At 39.3% G+C, this 15114-nt stretch overlaps 1 protein-coding gene across 1 annotated transcript in view; it reads left to right on the top strand.

The window, feature by feature from the left end:
• Positions 1-15114, top strand: part of ppp2r5b (protein phosphatase 2, regulatory subunit B', beta) — a 55288-nt gene that overhangs the window by 30821 nt on the left and 9353 nt on the right. The window contains exons 4-9 of the mRNA XM_034677079.1: positions 2148-2240; positions 2668-2798; positions 3914-3973; positions 7806-7914; positions 12954-13007; positions 14905-14955. Of these exons, the coding sequence (XP_034532970.1) occupies positions 2148-2240; positions 2668-2798; positions 3914-3973; positions 7806-7914; positions 12954-13007; positions 14905-14955 (498 nt within the window). The remainder of the gene's footprint in view (positions 1-2147; positions 2241-2667; positions 2799-3913; positions 3974-7805; positions 7915-12953; positions 13008-14904; positions 14956-15114) is intronic.

The following is a 15114-nucleotide window of genomic DNA, read 5'->3' as shown; positions in this document are numbered from 1 at the left end:
AAAAGAGAAACAGTACATTTAAAGAAAAAGGTGTTCACTTTGGCCTTTCCCTAAAAAAACTGTTAGAACTCAGGTTGAGCACTTGCTTAGTTATTAAAGCAAAACAGTGCAGTGTCAGTAACAAGCATGAAAAATGAGCCTTACTATGTATAATACATCATACTTTTGGGGGGCAGATAAAGCCATAATGCACACAACTCCCACCTGGTGTTGCTGTTAATGCAGTATTCAGCATTATCTCCATGTAGACAAACTGTACTAGAGAACAGGTCCTTTGGATCAGTAAGATCTGCTTTTTATAGCAAAAGTAAACCTGTTATATCATCCTCAATCACAAAATGGTGCTGTAGCCAAGAGGATCAAATCATCTAATGACATAAGATGTTTGTCTGGATAACACAAGTGCTAAGTCCAGTTCCTTGGAGATTTTGTCCGTCTTGCTCATTAGGGATATTTTGTTACAATTTTGTCATAAATTGAGCATAAATGGAACAACTTCTTGCAGAGCTGTCCTTTAAGAGTTCTTACACTAAAATGTTTATAGAGGTCATTCATTGTGGCCATTTGAAATCATCATTCTGCAATTCTGCCTACAGCAGAAAGAATAACTTCATTATGTTGAAGATTTTACCTTATTGATAGTAACATTCGTTTTGCAGACTCAATCAATTTGTATAGCACCAAATCACAACAAACTTTGTCTCAAGACGCTTTCTAAACAGAGCAGGTCTAAACCGTACTCTATGTTAAATTATTAACAGAGACCAAACATCAAGACAGGATAAGATCCAGTCCCCTCTTACTGACAGGACTCGATCTTATCTCCTCTTAATCCATGAGTATTGCACCTCGCAGTATTTAGCTAGTTACAGCGGCAAGGACAAACTTCCTTTTAACAGGCAGAAACCTCGAGCAGGACCAGACTCACGTTAGACAGCCATCTGCTGAGACCCAGCTTGGGTTGGAAAGAGGGATAGAGGAGAATAAGAGAGAGAGAGAAAGCGATGATACGAATAGTAGTAGTAGTAGGAGCCTTTGCCCCTGGAGTCCGGTTCCCCGTATCAGCTGGAGTCTGGCACGTCCACAGCAGCAGGACGTCTACGGCACGACTCAGAGGAACCCATGAGACAAGAGAGCTCAGAGACTTCAGAAAGGTCTTGTTAGTAACTTTAATGGGACAGGGAGAGTTAAAGTAAGTGGGGGAAGAGGGGTAAGAAGGATCCCAGTGTTTCAGTGAAACTCTATTTATTTCTATTGTCACTATAACGGTTTACACTTTGAAAGTCGCAACAGCGCCTTTGCACTTACACATTGCATCCACAGTGGGGTAATAATGGTGTCCTAGTGTGTGATTTCCCTTTGCAGTATGGCGTCATAGATGCACAAGAGGCACAGCAGGAGTGCTACATGTACACACTCAGACATGTGCACACAGCACTGTCCCACTCCTGCTAGGAAGCTATAGATTGCTACCGTCTCACCCCTGTCATGCCTCTGTTAGTACCTCTGATGGCAAATCTGTGGGAAAACAGCCTCACCCCACCATTCCACTTCTGGGTGTCACACACTGCAGACAAGGCGAAACAGGAGCATAAATATCCCGCCCCAAACTGGCAATCTTTTAGCAGATTTTGAAGCCACAGCTACAGCCTGCTAGCTTAGCTAAGCCTTTACACCAAAAAAAAGGATGCAAAGTAGTTCCTGCTTTTTTTCTGCCTATTAGCACCTCCAAAGCTCACTATTTATATCTTTATCAAATAATGTCAACCTGTCTGAAAACTGAAACCAGCTCTCTTCCTTTAATGCTCCCTACTTTAGCTAGCCACAACTAACTAGCTTAGAAATCCCCCTCCAGCTTCTAACCTTATTCAAAGAGACATTGATTCAGATCTCCTCATATTACTTTTGGATAAAAATCAAAACTAACTCCTTTGAAATATTTCTGCCTGCGGAAAGAGTGTGGATAATACAGTTCTGCATGTGTCCATATTTTTCCCTTTCCGAATCTCTGAAATCTTTTAATTCATGTACTGTCTTCTAATTGATTTGTGCACAAGCATTCTTTTAGCTGAAGTAAGACCTGCTCCCTTTTTTATCTAGATGGTGCAGACATGATGTCTAATAGCTTGCTGTTGTGTCTTTTTTAGCTGGTTTATGAGTTCTTTCTGCGTTTCCTGGAGAGCCCAGACTTCCAGCCCTCCATGGCCAAACGCTACGTTGATCAGAAGTTTGTGCTGCAGGTAATCTTCTCCCCCACTTCAAGAGCCAAGTTGTCAAATCTATTTGCATTTCCGATGCTGAGTGCATTTCTTCTTGATTTGTTGTAGGAATGAATTAAGGGAAAATGTTTATCTTATATTTATTATGCTTTTGGGTTGTTAAGAATATATTTCTATGACCAATAAAATGTTCTTGCAAGAGAAGAAGAATATACAGACCTGGGTAATGATTTAGTTGGTCTTGGTCTTATGTTTGAGCTGGTAAACATTCTTGTTCATGAAAATAGTTAACCCTAGAATTTGGATGTAGAACTCAAAGGCTGAAGAATGATTGTGTTCAGAAATGGTTCTCACGAGCACCATTTTACAAAAACAATACCAGTGTCTGTAATCATTGTGTGTGTGTGTGTGTGTGTGTGTGTGTGTGTGTGTGCGCGTGTGTGTGTAGCTCCTGGAGCTCTTCGACAGTGAGGACCCCAGGGAGCGGGAGTACCTAAAGACCATCCTGCATCGCGTCTATGGAAAACTACTGGGCCTCCGAGCCTACATCCGCAAACAGATTAACAACATCTTCCTCAGGTACAAGCTCCCTTCCACTAGTCCAATGCACAGGCTTCAAAGGTGCTATTTATAGCATTTAATAGTCAATAAACCAAGCATTAGCCAACAAAGACCATCAGCATGGATTTATGAACTCTGCAAAGCGTTTTCCTTTTTAGCATTGTGCATCCCTGAAACAAGTTAATATGATTTCTAAAACTTTAAACAAGTGGTCAGGATGCGTTTTGTAACAAAAGCTACGCTGAAGGAAGTTATTGACGTGGAAGATTGGAAAACATTGTGTTTAGAACTCTCACTTATTGAATGGTTCCCCTTTTTTGGTCATCTTTAAGTCACACATAGCCTATACATTGATGCTGACAAATCATTTCACAGAGGAAGCTGACATGAACAGTTTTCCCTCACAGCTGCTTGAAATTAGAGTTTGTACATTCTAAGAATGGAGCAGAGGTGCCAACACTCAAGAGAAGAGATATACAGTAAATTCATTTTTTTGAGAAGGGTTGTTTTATTTTACGAAGCAAACACTGATTCATTTGATGATTTATGTCTAGCTCAGATGAAGTTGTTTCTTTACACGCATGCCAGCAAACACATCCACACAAGGCATGCTCAAACATGACTGTGCTCATTTGCAGTCATGACACTCACTTAATCAGCCTTCTGCTTCTATCCTGAGAGTTAATTCATTGTGCAGTGACACAAATCTCTTTGAATAATTAGTTAAACAGCTCTGGCTAACAAGACTGCTGTGATGTGTCTCATCATGTTCCATCTTTCCCTTCACCAAGTGTGGTTGAATTGTTTTGTTTGTAGTATAAATCAAGCATAGGAGGGCTGCAGTACGGCTTATAAATCTTCATAGCTTTTATTGTACTTAAATCTTCTCTCACATTATATCATAGAAGAGGTCAAAGAGTTGTGTTTCAGACATGGTACATCATTATATTGATCAATCTCCAATATATGCAAGGGGATTTAATGCATGGGTGATTTTACAGGAAGGAAACAGAATATCCTATTACTTTCTCTAGAATCACAGACCTTCAGGTGCTTTAGTAGAGCTGGAAACACTAAGTTGTTTATCTACTATAACAATCAGTACAAGTGTCTGTTTTGTTTCTGATATCCAGGTTCATCTATGAAACTGAGCACTTCAATGGAGTCGCAGAGCTTCTGGAAATCCTTGGCAGGTACGTGTCCACAATCATGTGCAGTCCAGTGTTGCTGCCTGTTCATATAAGTGCAGTCCATGTACCTTTCTCTCCATTCATGCATACACTTCTGAGTATACTCTGCACACTAGAGGAAAATATACTTCGCAGTATGTGATGTCATGGCCTGGATTTAAAGTTAAGTGTGAACAGAAGCATGCAGTTACACCCACTGTACTGCTCATATTTATGAGACAGCTGGTGTAACCCAGTGACTTAAGCAACTACTAAAAATGGTGAGAAAGCATAAGCAGTACTGCAGCTGCTCAACATAAAAAACTGCTATGCATTCTTTTTTCCTTCATTATCAGTCCATCTTTTTTATCAGGTTAACACAACTGTGAGTGCCAAGCCTGGCAGTGTTACAAACTAGATGTATGGCAGGGAGGGAAATAAATTAAGAGAAGCTGCAAAGAAACCAGAAGGGGGTTACAGACTCAGAGGTTGTGCAGTCTTTTGCTTTCAATGAAGCCAGTTTGAGAGATGTGAGGAGGATGAAAGTGATTTTAACAAAGGAAGCCAAACTGATTAACAAAGACATCTTGTATCTTGCCTATGACATACCCAAAGTAATGGAAAGAAAGATGGTTTGAAAAATGGAGGATGAGTATGTTATTCTGACTCCCTCTTCATTTCAATATTTATCATCTTTCATCTGCTTTAAGTTATGAATATCAACCTCATCTTCATCCATGACATAGCTGGATGCAGGATTGCTAGTTAAGCTTTTAGCGATAAGGCTTAGCTAATACCCTAGTGATAGAAAAAGCAAGCCTTGCTCCATCCTAAGTTTCACTAGCAAGGACCACACCAAAAACAGAATGAGATTTGAAAGATAGTTTATTGCTTATGGATTATTGTATTGATCGATTTTTAAACTCGTAGTCGCTTTGGGGAAGCTTCGTAGGGGATCCCCCGTAGCACCCGGGCATGACGAACCCCCGACGAAAGGAGGAGAGGAGGAGAGGAGCAGAAGGAGAAAGGGAAGGGAGGGAGGGATGTGGAAACAAGAGCGAGAAAGGAGGAAATGGTCAGGTTTGAATTTATGGGAAAACGGAAGAGGCTCCTGAAATGTTGCTATTATCACCACTAAAAAATTAACCATTTATTTTGAAGCTGTTTGTTAACGTACGTGTTTTTTAAATTCATTAAACCACAGATAAGTTAGCTGGGCAAGTTATTAGAGAGATTACCTAATTACGTATCATTCACTGTAGGACCACTTTTAGGTGGCTGTTTTGGGCCAGAGTGATCACAAAGAAAAAACTTAAAATTGTATTGCTCTTCTCATAGTCTCTCCTTCTTTGAAGAACTAAAGTTTAAACCAAGCTAAAATAGGAGCTGACTTAGTAGGAAATGAGTGGCCTTATTAAGCTAGATAGAGGACATGACTTTGATTCTATAGTGTATTTTCATTTCTAGTGATATAGACACTGACAAAGCAGAAATGCCTTCTCAATGGTTTTAACAAGGGCAGACTGCCGGTGTTTGCTTGGATTAAATAACTTGGATTACTCAGCAATGTTAGCTTGCTGAATTAGCCAGTGTGACCACAGAGCAGCTATTTTAGCTTTTTATTTGTCCTTCTCTGAGTAACAATTTAAACGTCTACATCACCTCAGAAGATACTGTGTTAGTTGGCTAGTTGATGCAGTAAACAATGACTTTTCAATTTAATGCTGAGCAAAAAATCCAAGCTATGGCAAGCTAGTTAGGTAGCAAGCTAGATAGGGAGTGGGTGCCTGCTAATGTGCACAGAAACTTTCTTTCATGAAGAGAAAGTCAATAATCCCATACTCAATACAGTTGGATACAGAAACTAGCAATAATATTAAATTCGTTTTTCAAATTTGTGTAATTCTGTTTCATAAACAGTTGACAGCGGATGATAGTTAAGATAAGATAAGATAAGATAAGATATTACTTTATTTATTGAAAAATAGATAGATAAAGATAGAATACAATTTAGATAAATACAAATGTTACAAATGGATTAAATAGTAGTAATTACAGACAGTATTAAAACTGGTTCAGTAGTGACAGGTTGACATGGTGTGATTATGGTTGGTAATGACAGATTAAGCAATATTATAAATACCTGTGGGCATATAATATGACCGTAAGTTGTAGTAAACAATAATAATGTGATATAACATAATATAATATAGAAAGATAATTATATAATGTAGTGTAATATGCATTATAATGTCATCAGCAGTCAGAGAGACAGCATGAGATGAGATGATGGAGTGTGTCAGACAATGCAGGGGTTGTGTAGTTGTGTAGGATTAGCATCCTCTCCCTCTCTCTCTCCCCGTTTCAGAGAATAATCGAAAGAACTAATCAGTGCTCGTCAGTATTTGTTTCTCTTAAGTTCTCTGATTTGTCTTGAATTGAATTTGTCCCTCTGTATTTGTCTTTTATTTTTAAATCTAATATGCCAGAGTCTTTAAATAATCTGTATTGATGTTTATCTTGGAAAAAATAAGAGGAAAAGAAAATATTTTAGTAAGAGTTGTTTCTTTAGTTTTCCCCCACATATAGTGCATAATGAGATTATTACAAAACCCTGATCCTGTTTTACGACCTACAACCAACATTTCACCTGACCTAAAGGTAATCTGAAAATGGACAATGACTGTCAAGGTGTTATAACTCTAGGTCAATGAAGGGGGAAAATGATGCAGATAGAGAATAAAGGGATTCTAGGTGAGAAAAGAAGGAGGAAAGGAGGGATGAGAGATGAAGATAAACAAGTAGATGGAGAGAGGATGAGTGAAGTGAGCAGTGAGTCAGAAGTGGAGGAAGGAGGAGGGAGAGCAGGAGAGGAGAGAGAGGTTTGTATTCATGTTGGTGGTAACAGAGGTATTTTTAGCTCCTCCCACACAAGGAGACAGGAAGAGAGAGATGGGCGAGGGAGGCTGCTTTGTACGTGGAGAAATAGAGAGAGCAAGTAGATAGAGGTCTTCAAAAAAAGGGGTGAGAGGGAGGCAGAGAGAAAGATGAAAGGAACAGCGGGAAGGTTTTTCTGAAAGGATGTTCGATAAAGCAATGCAATCAGAAATGAAGGCAAAGTTGACAGACAGACACAGACAGACACACTGAAGTAGGCACACACAGATACATCTTCCATGTGAACTGACAAATGGGTCAGAGTTGCTAAATAAATGTTTCAAAGTTTAGTTCCCACGCTTCAGCTGCTCACTCTCTTCCCTCTGCAGGCTCTGTCAGTCAGAGTAGTAGTCAGAGCAGACCACACGTTAGTCCAGTCACTTAGTAATGGACACAGTACAAGAATAGACTCTGCCTCATAGATTAATGCACACTCGAACGCAGATTCAAATGGTTGACTTTATGAATAATACCGGAATCAAAACTGGATCATGCATTTTTCTCTTTGATTGACAGTTTTCAGTTGTGACCAAGGAAGAAAGTCTGTTAATTAAATATAGACTTTTTTCCTCCTTGTTTTGTGATAGCAAAAGTTTAAAATGGAGGGTTTTCCAACAAAAACTAAAAACAGAATGTAACTAAAAGCAACCAAAGCAAAAGAAGCATCAAATGCAGAAGTCACTTGGCAAATATAACAACACTAGCAAGGAAAGACAGAAATCTCAAGCAGAACCAGCTTATTGGTGCACAGCCATCTACCACAACTGGATGTGACATTTAACACTCAGCACTTCTTACTGAATGACATTTGAAAAACATCACCATGTTGTTTTTTTTATCAGGAAGAAAGCAAATGATAAAAAGTCATAGAGGGAAAGTAAGTTCAACTTTAACAGTCCTCTTCTCTTCTCTCCTCCAGCATCATAAATGGCTTCGCCCTGCCTCTGAAGGCTGAACACAAGCAGTTCTTGGTCCGGGTTCTTATCCCGCTACACACAGCAAAGTCCCTTTCTATCTTCCACGCACAGGTCAGTAACATTTTCCTGCCTGATCAAACACTGGAATGAAATTGTTTGTTTGAATGGTGGTGGACAAATCTGAGACTCAAACACATGAAATGTAACAGGACAGAAAATGTGGTGAGAAAAATTAGTCTTTACTGGCAAACCATGAGGTCAGTCCAAAAACAAAGCCAAAAAAAGAATTACCAAGGGATTAGGTAAAAATCCAAAAATCATAGAAAAACAACACTAGAGAAAAGCTGACAACCAATGTGGATACACAAAGACAATCTGGTAGGAAAGCATCAAAAACAAAGTATGACCAGAGTTGGCTAATGACATTATGAGGCACAGGTGTGCAGTGAGGACAGGTGTGGCTAAAAACAGTGACACAGGGCCAGGAACTGAATTACAGGGTGCGTTTGTCCTTCAAAATAAAACATGACAAGATGTGCAAAGCTAGCATATTCAATAATGCTTTCTTCTCATCCAAGGTTGTTTATAGAGTCAGATTCTGTTTCTACATGCGCATACAGAGAAATAATGTTTACTGTTGATTGTCTTTTGTGCCGCACATCTGTTATTCCATGTATTTTTGGGTGATTTTGGCCAGCTCTAATGCTGCTTCCTAATTTGAGGCAATGTTCTGAACATTACTTTCACCATATTTAAGCCAAACATCTGCAGCAACAACAACAGAAACAACAGCCCAACACCTAAATCATTATTTGTATATAAAAAATTGAACTGGATGTACACTGGTACACCACACCTATCGAATGAAACCTCAAATATCTTGTGGTTTTGCAGTTCTTCTGCCAAGTGAGGTACACTTTATTAAACGTGACTTCCAATACAATCAAACTGTACCTAAATCTTCAAAATGATCCTTTTTTTAATGCAATTCTTAGTTGTATGCATGCGTAATGATAATATAACCCTACTCTACTGTAAATTGATATCTCTTAAATGGTAGCTGTGGTGAGTGGATACTGCAATGTATCAAATGTACCACTAGAAGGCGCAGTTGAGCTACAAATATAACTGCAGAGAGGTTGACTTGCTGTTGTACACTCAGTTTGTGTGGTTTCTTTCATCTCTGTGTGTTCATGTATAAGTAAATGCGTTTGGGTTATAATAATATTTCATTACACAGATGGTAGCCACTCTTATTGTGTGATTGTGTAGCCCTGCATTTCTATTATTTGATTACGCAGAGGGTACAGCTTTCTTCATGAATTGCTCTCAGGTATAGCTCTGTGTGTGCATGCATTCATCTGTGTGTGTGTGTGCGTGTGTGTGGGTATCGTGTGTATTCTCGGCCTTAGCATCGCTGTGCCCTACATTTCTCCTCCCCGTCTCCCTCCCTGTGGTTCTCACACATACATTATTCACACACTAAAACACACACACTCTGTTTGACAGGGTCACAGGGGATACACTGCGGGTGGACAGCAGTTTTGCACTCAGTGGGCGTGGCGATGCAGAAGTGACCCACTTCTGGATTTACATATTAAAATATAACACATAACACCACAGCAGCACTGTTTATTCATCTTAAAGGTTTCTTATACCATGAGATGAATCCCACTTCCTGTTACTTGTGAAGGAATTCTCATTTATGTTTACGTCACCAGAGTGCAGTAACAGCTGTCAGAGCTATATTGCGCAGCCACCATAATGGTTATACATTACGGTGACGCAGTGCTTTTATATGCAAGGCTAATTTGAGTTTTACTGATTTTCCTGAATTGAAGCCCCCTCCATAAAGTATTTCCCATGATCCTTACATTTTTTGTCTATACTGACAATAATGGTATTCGTTACCTGATTGATGCCTGTGTAGATTGACAAAAATAGTTACAGTAGGAATAAACCAGCTCATGGTCGAGACATGAGCAGTTTATTCTTTTTTTTTTGTGAATGCTAAGATTACAGGACTGTTTGTTTTTTCAAGTCTTAAAGTTGGGTTAACCAACACATGAAAGGTAGACAGCTAACACTAACCAGCCCCCTCTTGTTGATAAAATATAGAACAACATCAACCCAAAGTTTGAGGAGCCGCTAAATAATTCAGCAGGTAGAGATATAAGATTAACAAAACAAACACCTAGAAAATCCTGTGGGAATCAGTCGGCAGCTCAGCAATCTATGCTAACTAGCTTAAACCTTTCCTTGTGAAAGCTTTTTTGCTCTGCTTGCTAGCTTTCAATTCGTAGTATTTTTCTCTCTGGAGTCATTTAAATGTTGAATGTTATGGAGGGCAAGTGTTTTGATTTATTGACTTGTAGAAAAAAGGTTAAAAGCTGCTTCATATCAATACTTAGAACTAGGGTTGCCAACTTTCTCAGTATAAGGGACAGGTGCACGTTGCCATGGTGGTGTGAGCATGATGTGTGAATTCAGCATATATTCATATTCTGATTCAACTGGAAATGCAGAAAGTGTGTATATTCCCTTTAATCCTTACTGTGTCATTATGTAAGCTCATATGAGTAAACCTCAAAGAAACCACAATTTGGCTCTTTACATCAAAAAACAGGCAAAAGAAAAATTAAATGCAAAAGAGGAGTATGACTCACCAAATTTACTTTTCCATGAATACTTTTTACTGCTCTTGACTGACTCAAGCTGTCTTTTGTCCTTTTGCACAGCCAGAGCTTTTGCAGGACTTGGCGCATTTGCACTATATACCACTGATGCGCGTATGGGGGCCTGTGATTGGATGATTGGCAGTGTGATTGGCACATGATCTGCCACTGCCTTTTTATCTGATCTAGGATCTGTAGAGTGCAGTCTGCTGTATTTACAAGAGTTAATAGTAAATATACAGGACAATTGAGGTCCCATATGAAACGAACCAATTTAGCCCAATATACTGGATGTCCCGGCTAATACGGGACAGTTGGCAACCCTTTATACAGGACTAAGATGCACTCAAGCAAGCATAACACCATAAACTGTATAAAAAATGGACGTAGTATTTGTAACATCAACAAATGGATTCTGAAGCAGAGTTTGACTTTCTCTTCATGAAAGAAAGAGTAGCTCCCTCTCTTTCTGATCGCATTAGCAGGCAGCCACTCCCTAGCTAGCTTGTCATAGCTTAGATTTTTTGCTCAGAATTAAATTGAAAAGTCATTGTTTAATGCAGCAACTAGCTGACTAACACAGCATCCTCTGAGGTGATGTAGACGTTTAAATTGTTACTCATATAAGGACAAAAAACTCTAAGATAGCAAATACTCTGTGGTCACACTGGCTAATTTGATGGCGGTCACCATGTTGGAAATGCTGACTCAACCCACCTTTTCAGGCGACTTGACATGAGGTAACTAACTAGGTAGGCTACACTTCGGCCGCTTGTAAGTCAAGTCAGCCATGCCCTAAATATGCCAAACTCATAACCTTATGAGTTACGAGATATATAAAAACATCATCCCACATTCAGTTTGTGCAGACAGAAATTAGCTATTCAGACCAAAATCAGTTTTCATAATTGGCTGTAAACACATTTATTTATGCTGTTAAACAGACTTATTTGCATGGTTGTTTTCCGGTGCTTCAGGAGCCAGCCTCAAACGGACACGTGAGGAACTGCACATTTTAGCACTTCTTCATTTGCTCCATTTCTCAAGACTGGAGGTTGCTGCGTGGGTAACACTTGCGAGGCTGAAACTGAAAAACTTCTGTTCAGTTGTAAAATCAGTTTAATTTTTGTTTATGGCACTATGATTCTGTGAATTTTCTGTTTCTGAAAAATGATACGCATATCCCAAAATATTAGAAAGAGCTAGAAAAGCATCAAAAGGTCAAAACAAATTGAAAGGCAAAAGGCGAATGTCAAATCCCTCTAAAATGACTTCATCCTTAAAAATAGACCCTACTTTGACCTGTCACCCTGACAAATCAATATTAGTAAATCTCAGCCTTAGAAGGACTACAATGGCCATAATCCTTAGCCTAACAACTGCCTCCTACACTCACAAAGCCTGGCCTGACAACAGAATCCAACGCTATATTTACCCCAAGCAGTTTCTCTGATCCCTCACTAATGCTTTAAATAGTCGGACCCATCAGCACCTCTGTCTTAATCTCCTTTTTTTTTTTCTGCTATTCTTTTTATTCATGTTTGCTATCCCTTTTTTTAGCCGAAGCTCCCTCTTTGCCTGTGATTCTGTAACCATGTTGTGGTGCAAGTAAGGGACAGGACAGTTAGGTATATGGAACAAGTGGGACAACAATGAAAAGAGATTTGATGTGAAGAAAAGATGATAGCTGTGGAGGATGTGAAAGCCAGACAGACAGGAGAGAGGAACAGACAGACAGACAGACAGACAGACAGACAGACAGACAGACAGACAATGGAGCTTGAGGTCAGGACTGAGAACAAGGGAAAAAACACAAAGACAGAGCATTTAAACTCATTGTCCTGTCCATCAATATAGAACCCATCCTTTACCGTCTCTAACAATATGATTTACCAATCTGATAAAGTTTTATTTGACAGCATTTAAACTACCTTAACTTGGAGTCAGAAAACGGACGGGTACAGTAACAATGTAAACAAAGAAAAGGTATAAAACAGGACAAAAGAGGAAAGCCACAGAGGCAGGGACAAGAGGTCTAAACTCTATCTCACATTGCCTTGAGGGACTTCTTGTGTGTGACATCACTCCTTCCGAAGTAAACACACGCACACACAGTCTCCGTCGCTACGGTGCCCACTCACCACAGCAACTGCCCCGGTTGGATGGGGCAACCGCAAAACACACACACGTACACACGCACATACGCACACACACACACGCTGAATAAATAGGGGATGATTGCAGATCTTATAAGGCGAGACAAGAGTTGATGTAAAAGTAGACACACACGTGTACACGTACGCACTTCTAACACACATCTTCCCTTGGAAAATGTGTCTTTCCGATCTTTAACAGTGTGTAATCCTGAGGGATAAGTGCTGAGATCCCCCTTGTCTCCTTGACAGCTTCAGGGAATGTGTGATTTTTTTGCGATTTTGTGTGTGTGTTCTAACCATGTCTTCTCTGTCCTTACAGCTGGCCTACTGTGTGGTGCAGTTTATGGAAAAAGATGCTACAGTGACTGAATATGTAAGACATCTTCTTGGTTACTTTTCTGTAATAACTCACTCCACTCGCTTACCAATTTAAAATACAATGTTGTTCTTCTTAGCTTAGTTTTTGCCATCATTTCTCTGTATCAGTACTGAATCGGCATAGCTTGAAATAAGTTGATGAGGCAATACAAATGTGGATACTGTTGGTTTAAAGCTGCACTTAGTTCAACCCCAATTCAATAAAAGTTGGATAGCTGTGTAACTTGTGGATAAAAGCAGGATTTGCTGGTTTGTAAGTCATTTAAAGCCATATTTTGGATTGGAAGTAGTTCCAAGACAACATCTCAAATCTTAAAACTAAACAAATGTATTACATTCTCATTTTAAATTTGATTTCGACAACAGGTTTAAAAAAGTTGGGACATGTTTACCATTATGTCGCATCACCTCTGGTTTTAACAACACCCCTCTAGTTTGAGGAGTTTTGAAAATGAAATGTTTTCCCATTCTTGCCTGATATAGGATTTCTGCTGCTCAACAGTTCAGGGCTTCCTTTGTCGTATTTTGTGATACCGCACATATTTTCAGTGGGTGACTACTGTAGTTGTTGCATCACTATACCTTGGTGATGATGGCTTTTGATTTATAACACCACAGGACAGTTTTTCACTTTGCCATAGTCCATCTTAAATGGTCTTGGGCCCCATAAAGTCACTGTTGTTGGTGGATCATGTTTATCTATGGTTTCCTCTTCACATGGTACAGTTTGAACCTGCATTTGTCAACATTACCACAGCTTCTAAACTCTTTTGGAAGGAAAAATGGGTGTAAAAAATATATAGAGAGAATTATCAGTCCACAGTTTCCCTAAGTTCTACAACTCAATAGGGTGCCTTTCAGCCTATCCCTTTAGTTAATGACACAGTTGTTCAATATTTGGGTAAATTCTCATTAACCTTTTCAAGAGCCAGTACAGATTGCTGCAGTATTGACATATCACCTCTACCGCTAATCACATAACACATTCAAATAACAAATAAAACTGCAGCTTCCTCAGGTCAGCACGCTCTACAGCATAACAATGTCTGTTGTCTGTTTGAAGCAGACGCTCAGGGTCATCAAAGTTCAATGACTCCCATGTCAGAGTTCTGCTACGTGTCCTCTCACTGTTTCTCCTCTTTTCTGCTAATCTGGTCCTCACAGTGCCACAATCAGAGCTGTCAGTCATTGCGATGTACACCATTTTTGGCTCCAAATCAATAGTTAAAGCTAAACTACTCAGGAAAAAAGGACATTTGGACACATCAACATTAGCATGATGAGTAATTCTTAGAATGATAGATAACATGTTTGAGAAACATTTCCTTGACATGTATTTTGATTTGTAAGTCCTAACCATGTCCCACCTTTTAACATGGAGGAGGTTTTTTGATCTATACTGCAGTTAGGGGAGATCGTAATAGTTTGGCTTCACTTTTTGGGAGCTGTTGTGTTGTCCATCATTTTATACAGTATATGCAATATGAAACTAATCTACTTCCAAATGACTTCTCAAACCTCCCATTTTGGATGTTTTTTAGGTGAAATAAATTGAATAAATTGAAGATAGCACTACTAATACAACTCAGGTTATTATGTAGCAAAACAATTCTTTGAGTATTGTGATCCATGTGGTCACATGTGGTCCAGTCAGTTGCGCTGGTCTGAGGCTGAGTTAGAGGGTCTCCTATTACTTTTGTTTTTTGTTTACAAACATCAGTACAGTACAAATGAGGCCCAGTACCAAATCTAATAACATTTTTCTTAATGCACTAGCCAGAGTAAGAAGATGAGTTAATGAAGGATGCACAGATGGACGTCAGCCAGCTATCATGCTGAGCTAATGGCTGCAGTGTATATTTGTACTAATATTCTTCTCATCATCTCTGCAGATCATCAGAGGGCTGCTCAAGTACTGGCCAAAAACCTGCACGCAGAAAGAGGTGAGGCTGCTGTCACACCTGGGTTTCTAAACGGCTCTCATTCATCACTGATCAGATCAGATTAAATTGTCTGTGTTATTAATGACACCTCAGGGCTATCTTTTCGGTTCTGTTTTTATTGTATCTCATGTATCTTTGGTGTCAACATTTTCATATTAG

The sequence above is a fragment of the Notolabrus celidotus genome, chromosome 23 (genome assembly GCF_009762535.1).
Source record: "Notolabrus celidotus isolate fNotCel1 chromosome 23, fNotCel1.pri, whole genome shotgun sequence".
Lineage (NCBI taxonomy): Eukaryota > Metazoa > Chordata > Actinopteri > Labriformes > Labridae > Notolabrus > Notolabrus celidotus.
This window is presented reverse-complemented; position numbering and strand designations above follow the sequence as displayed.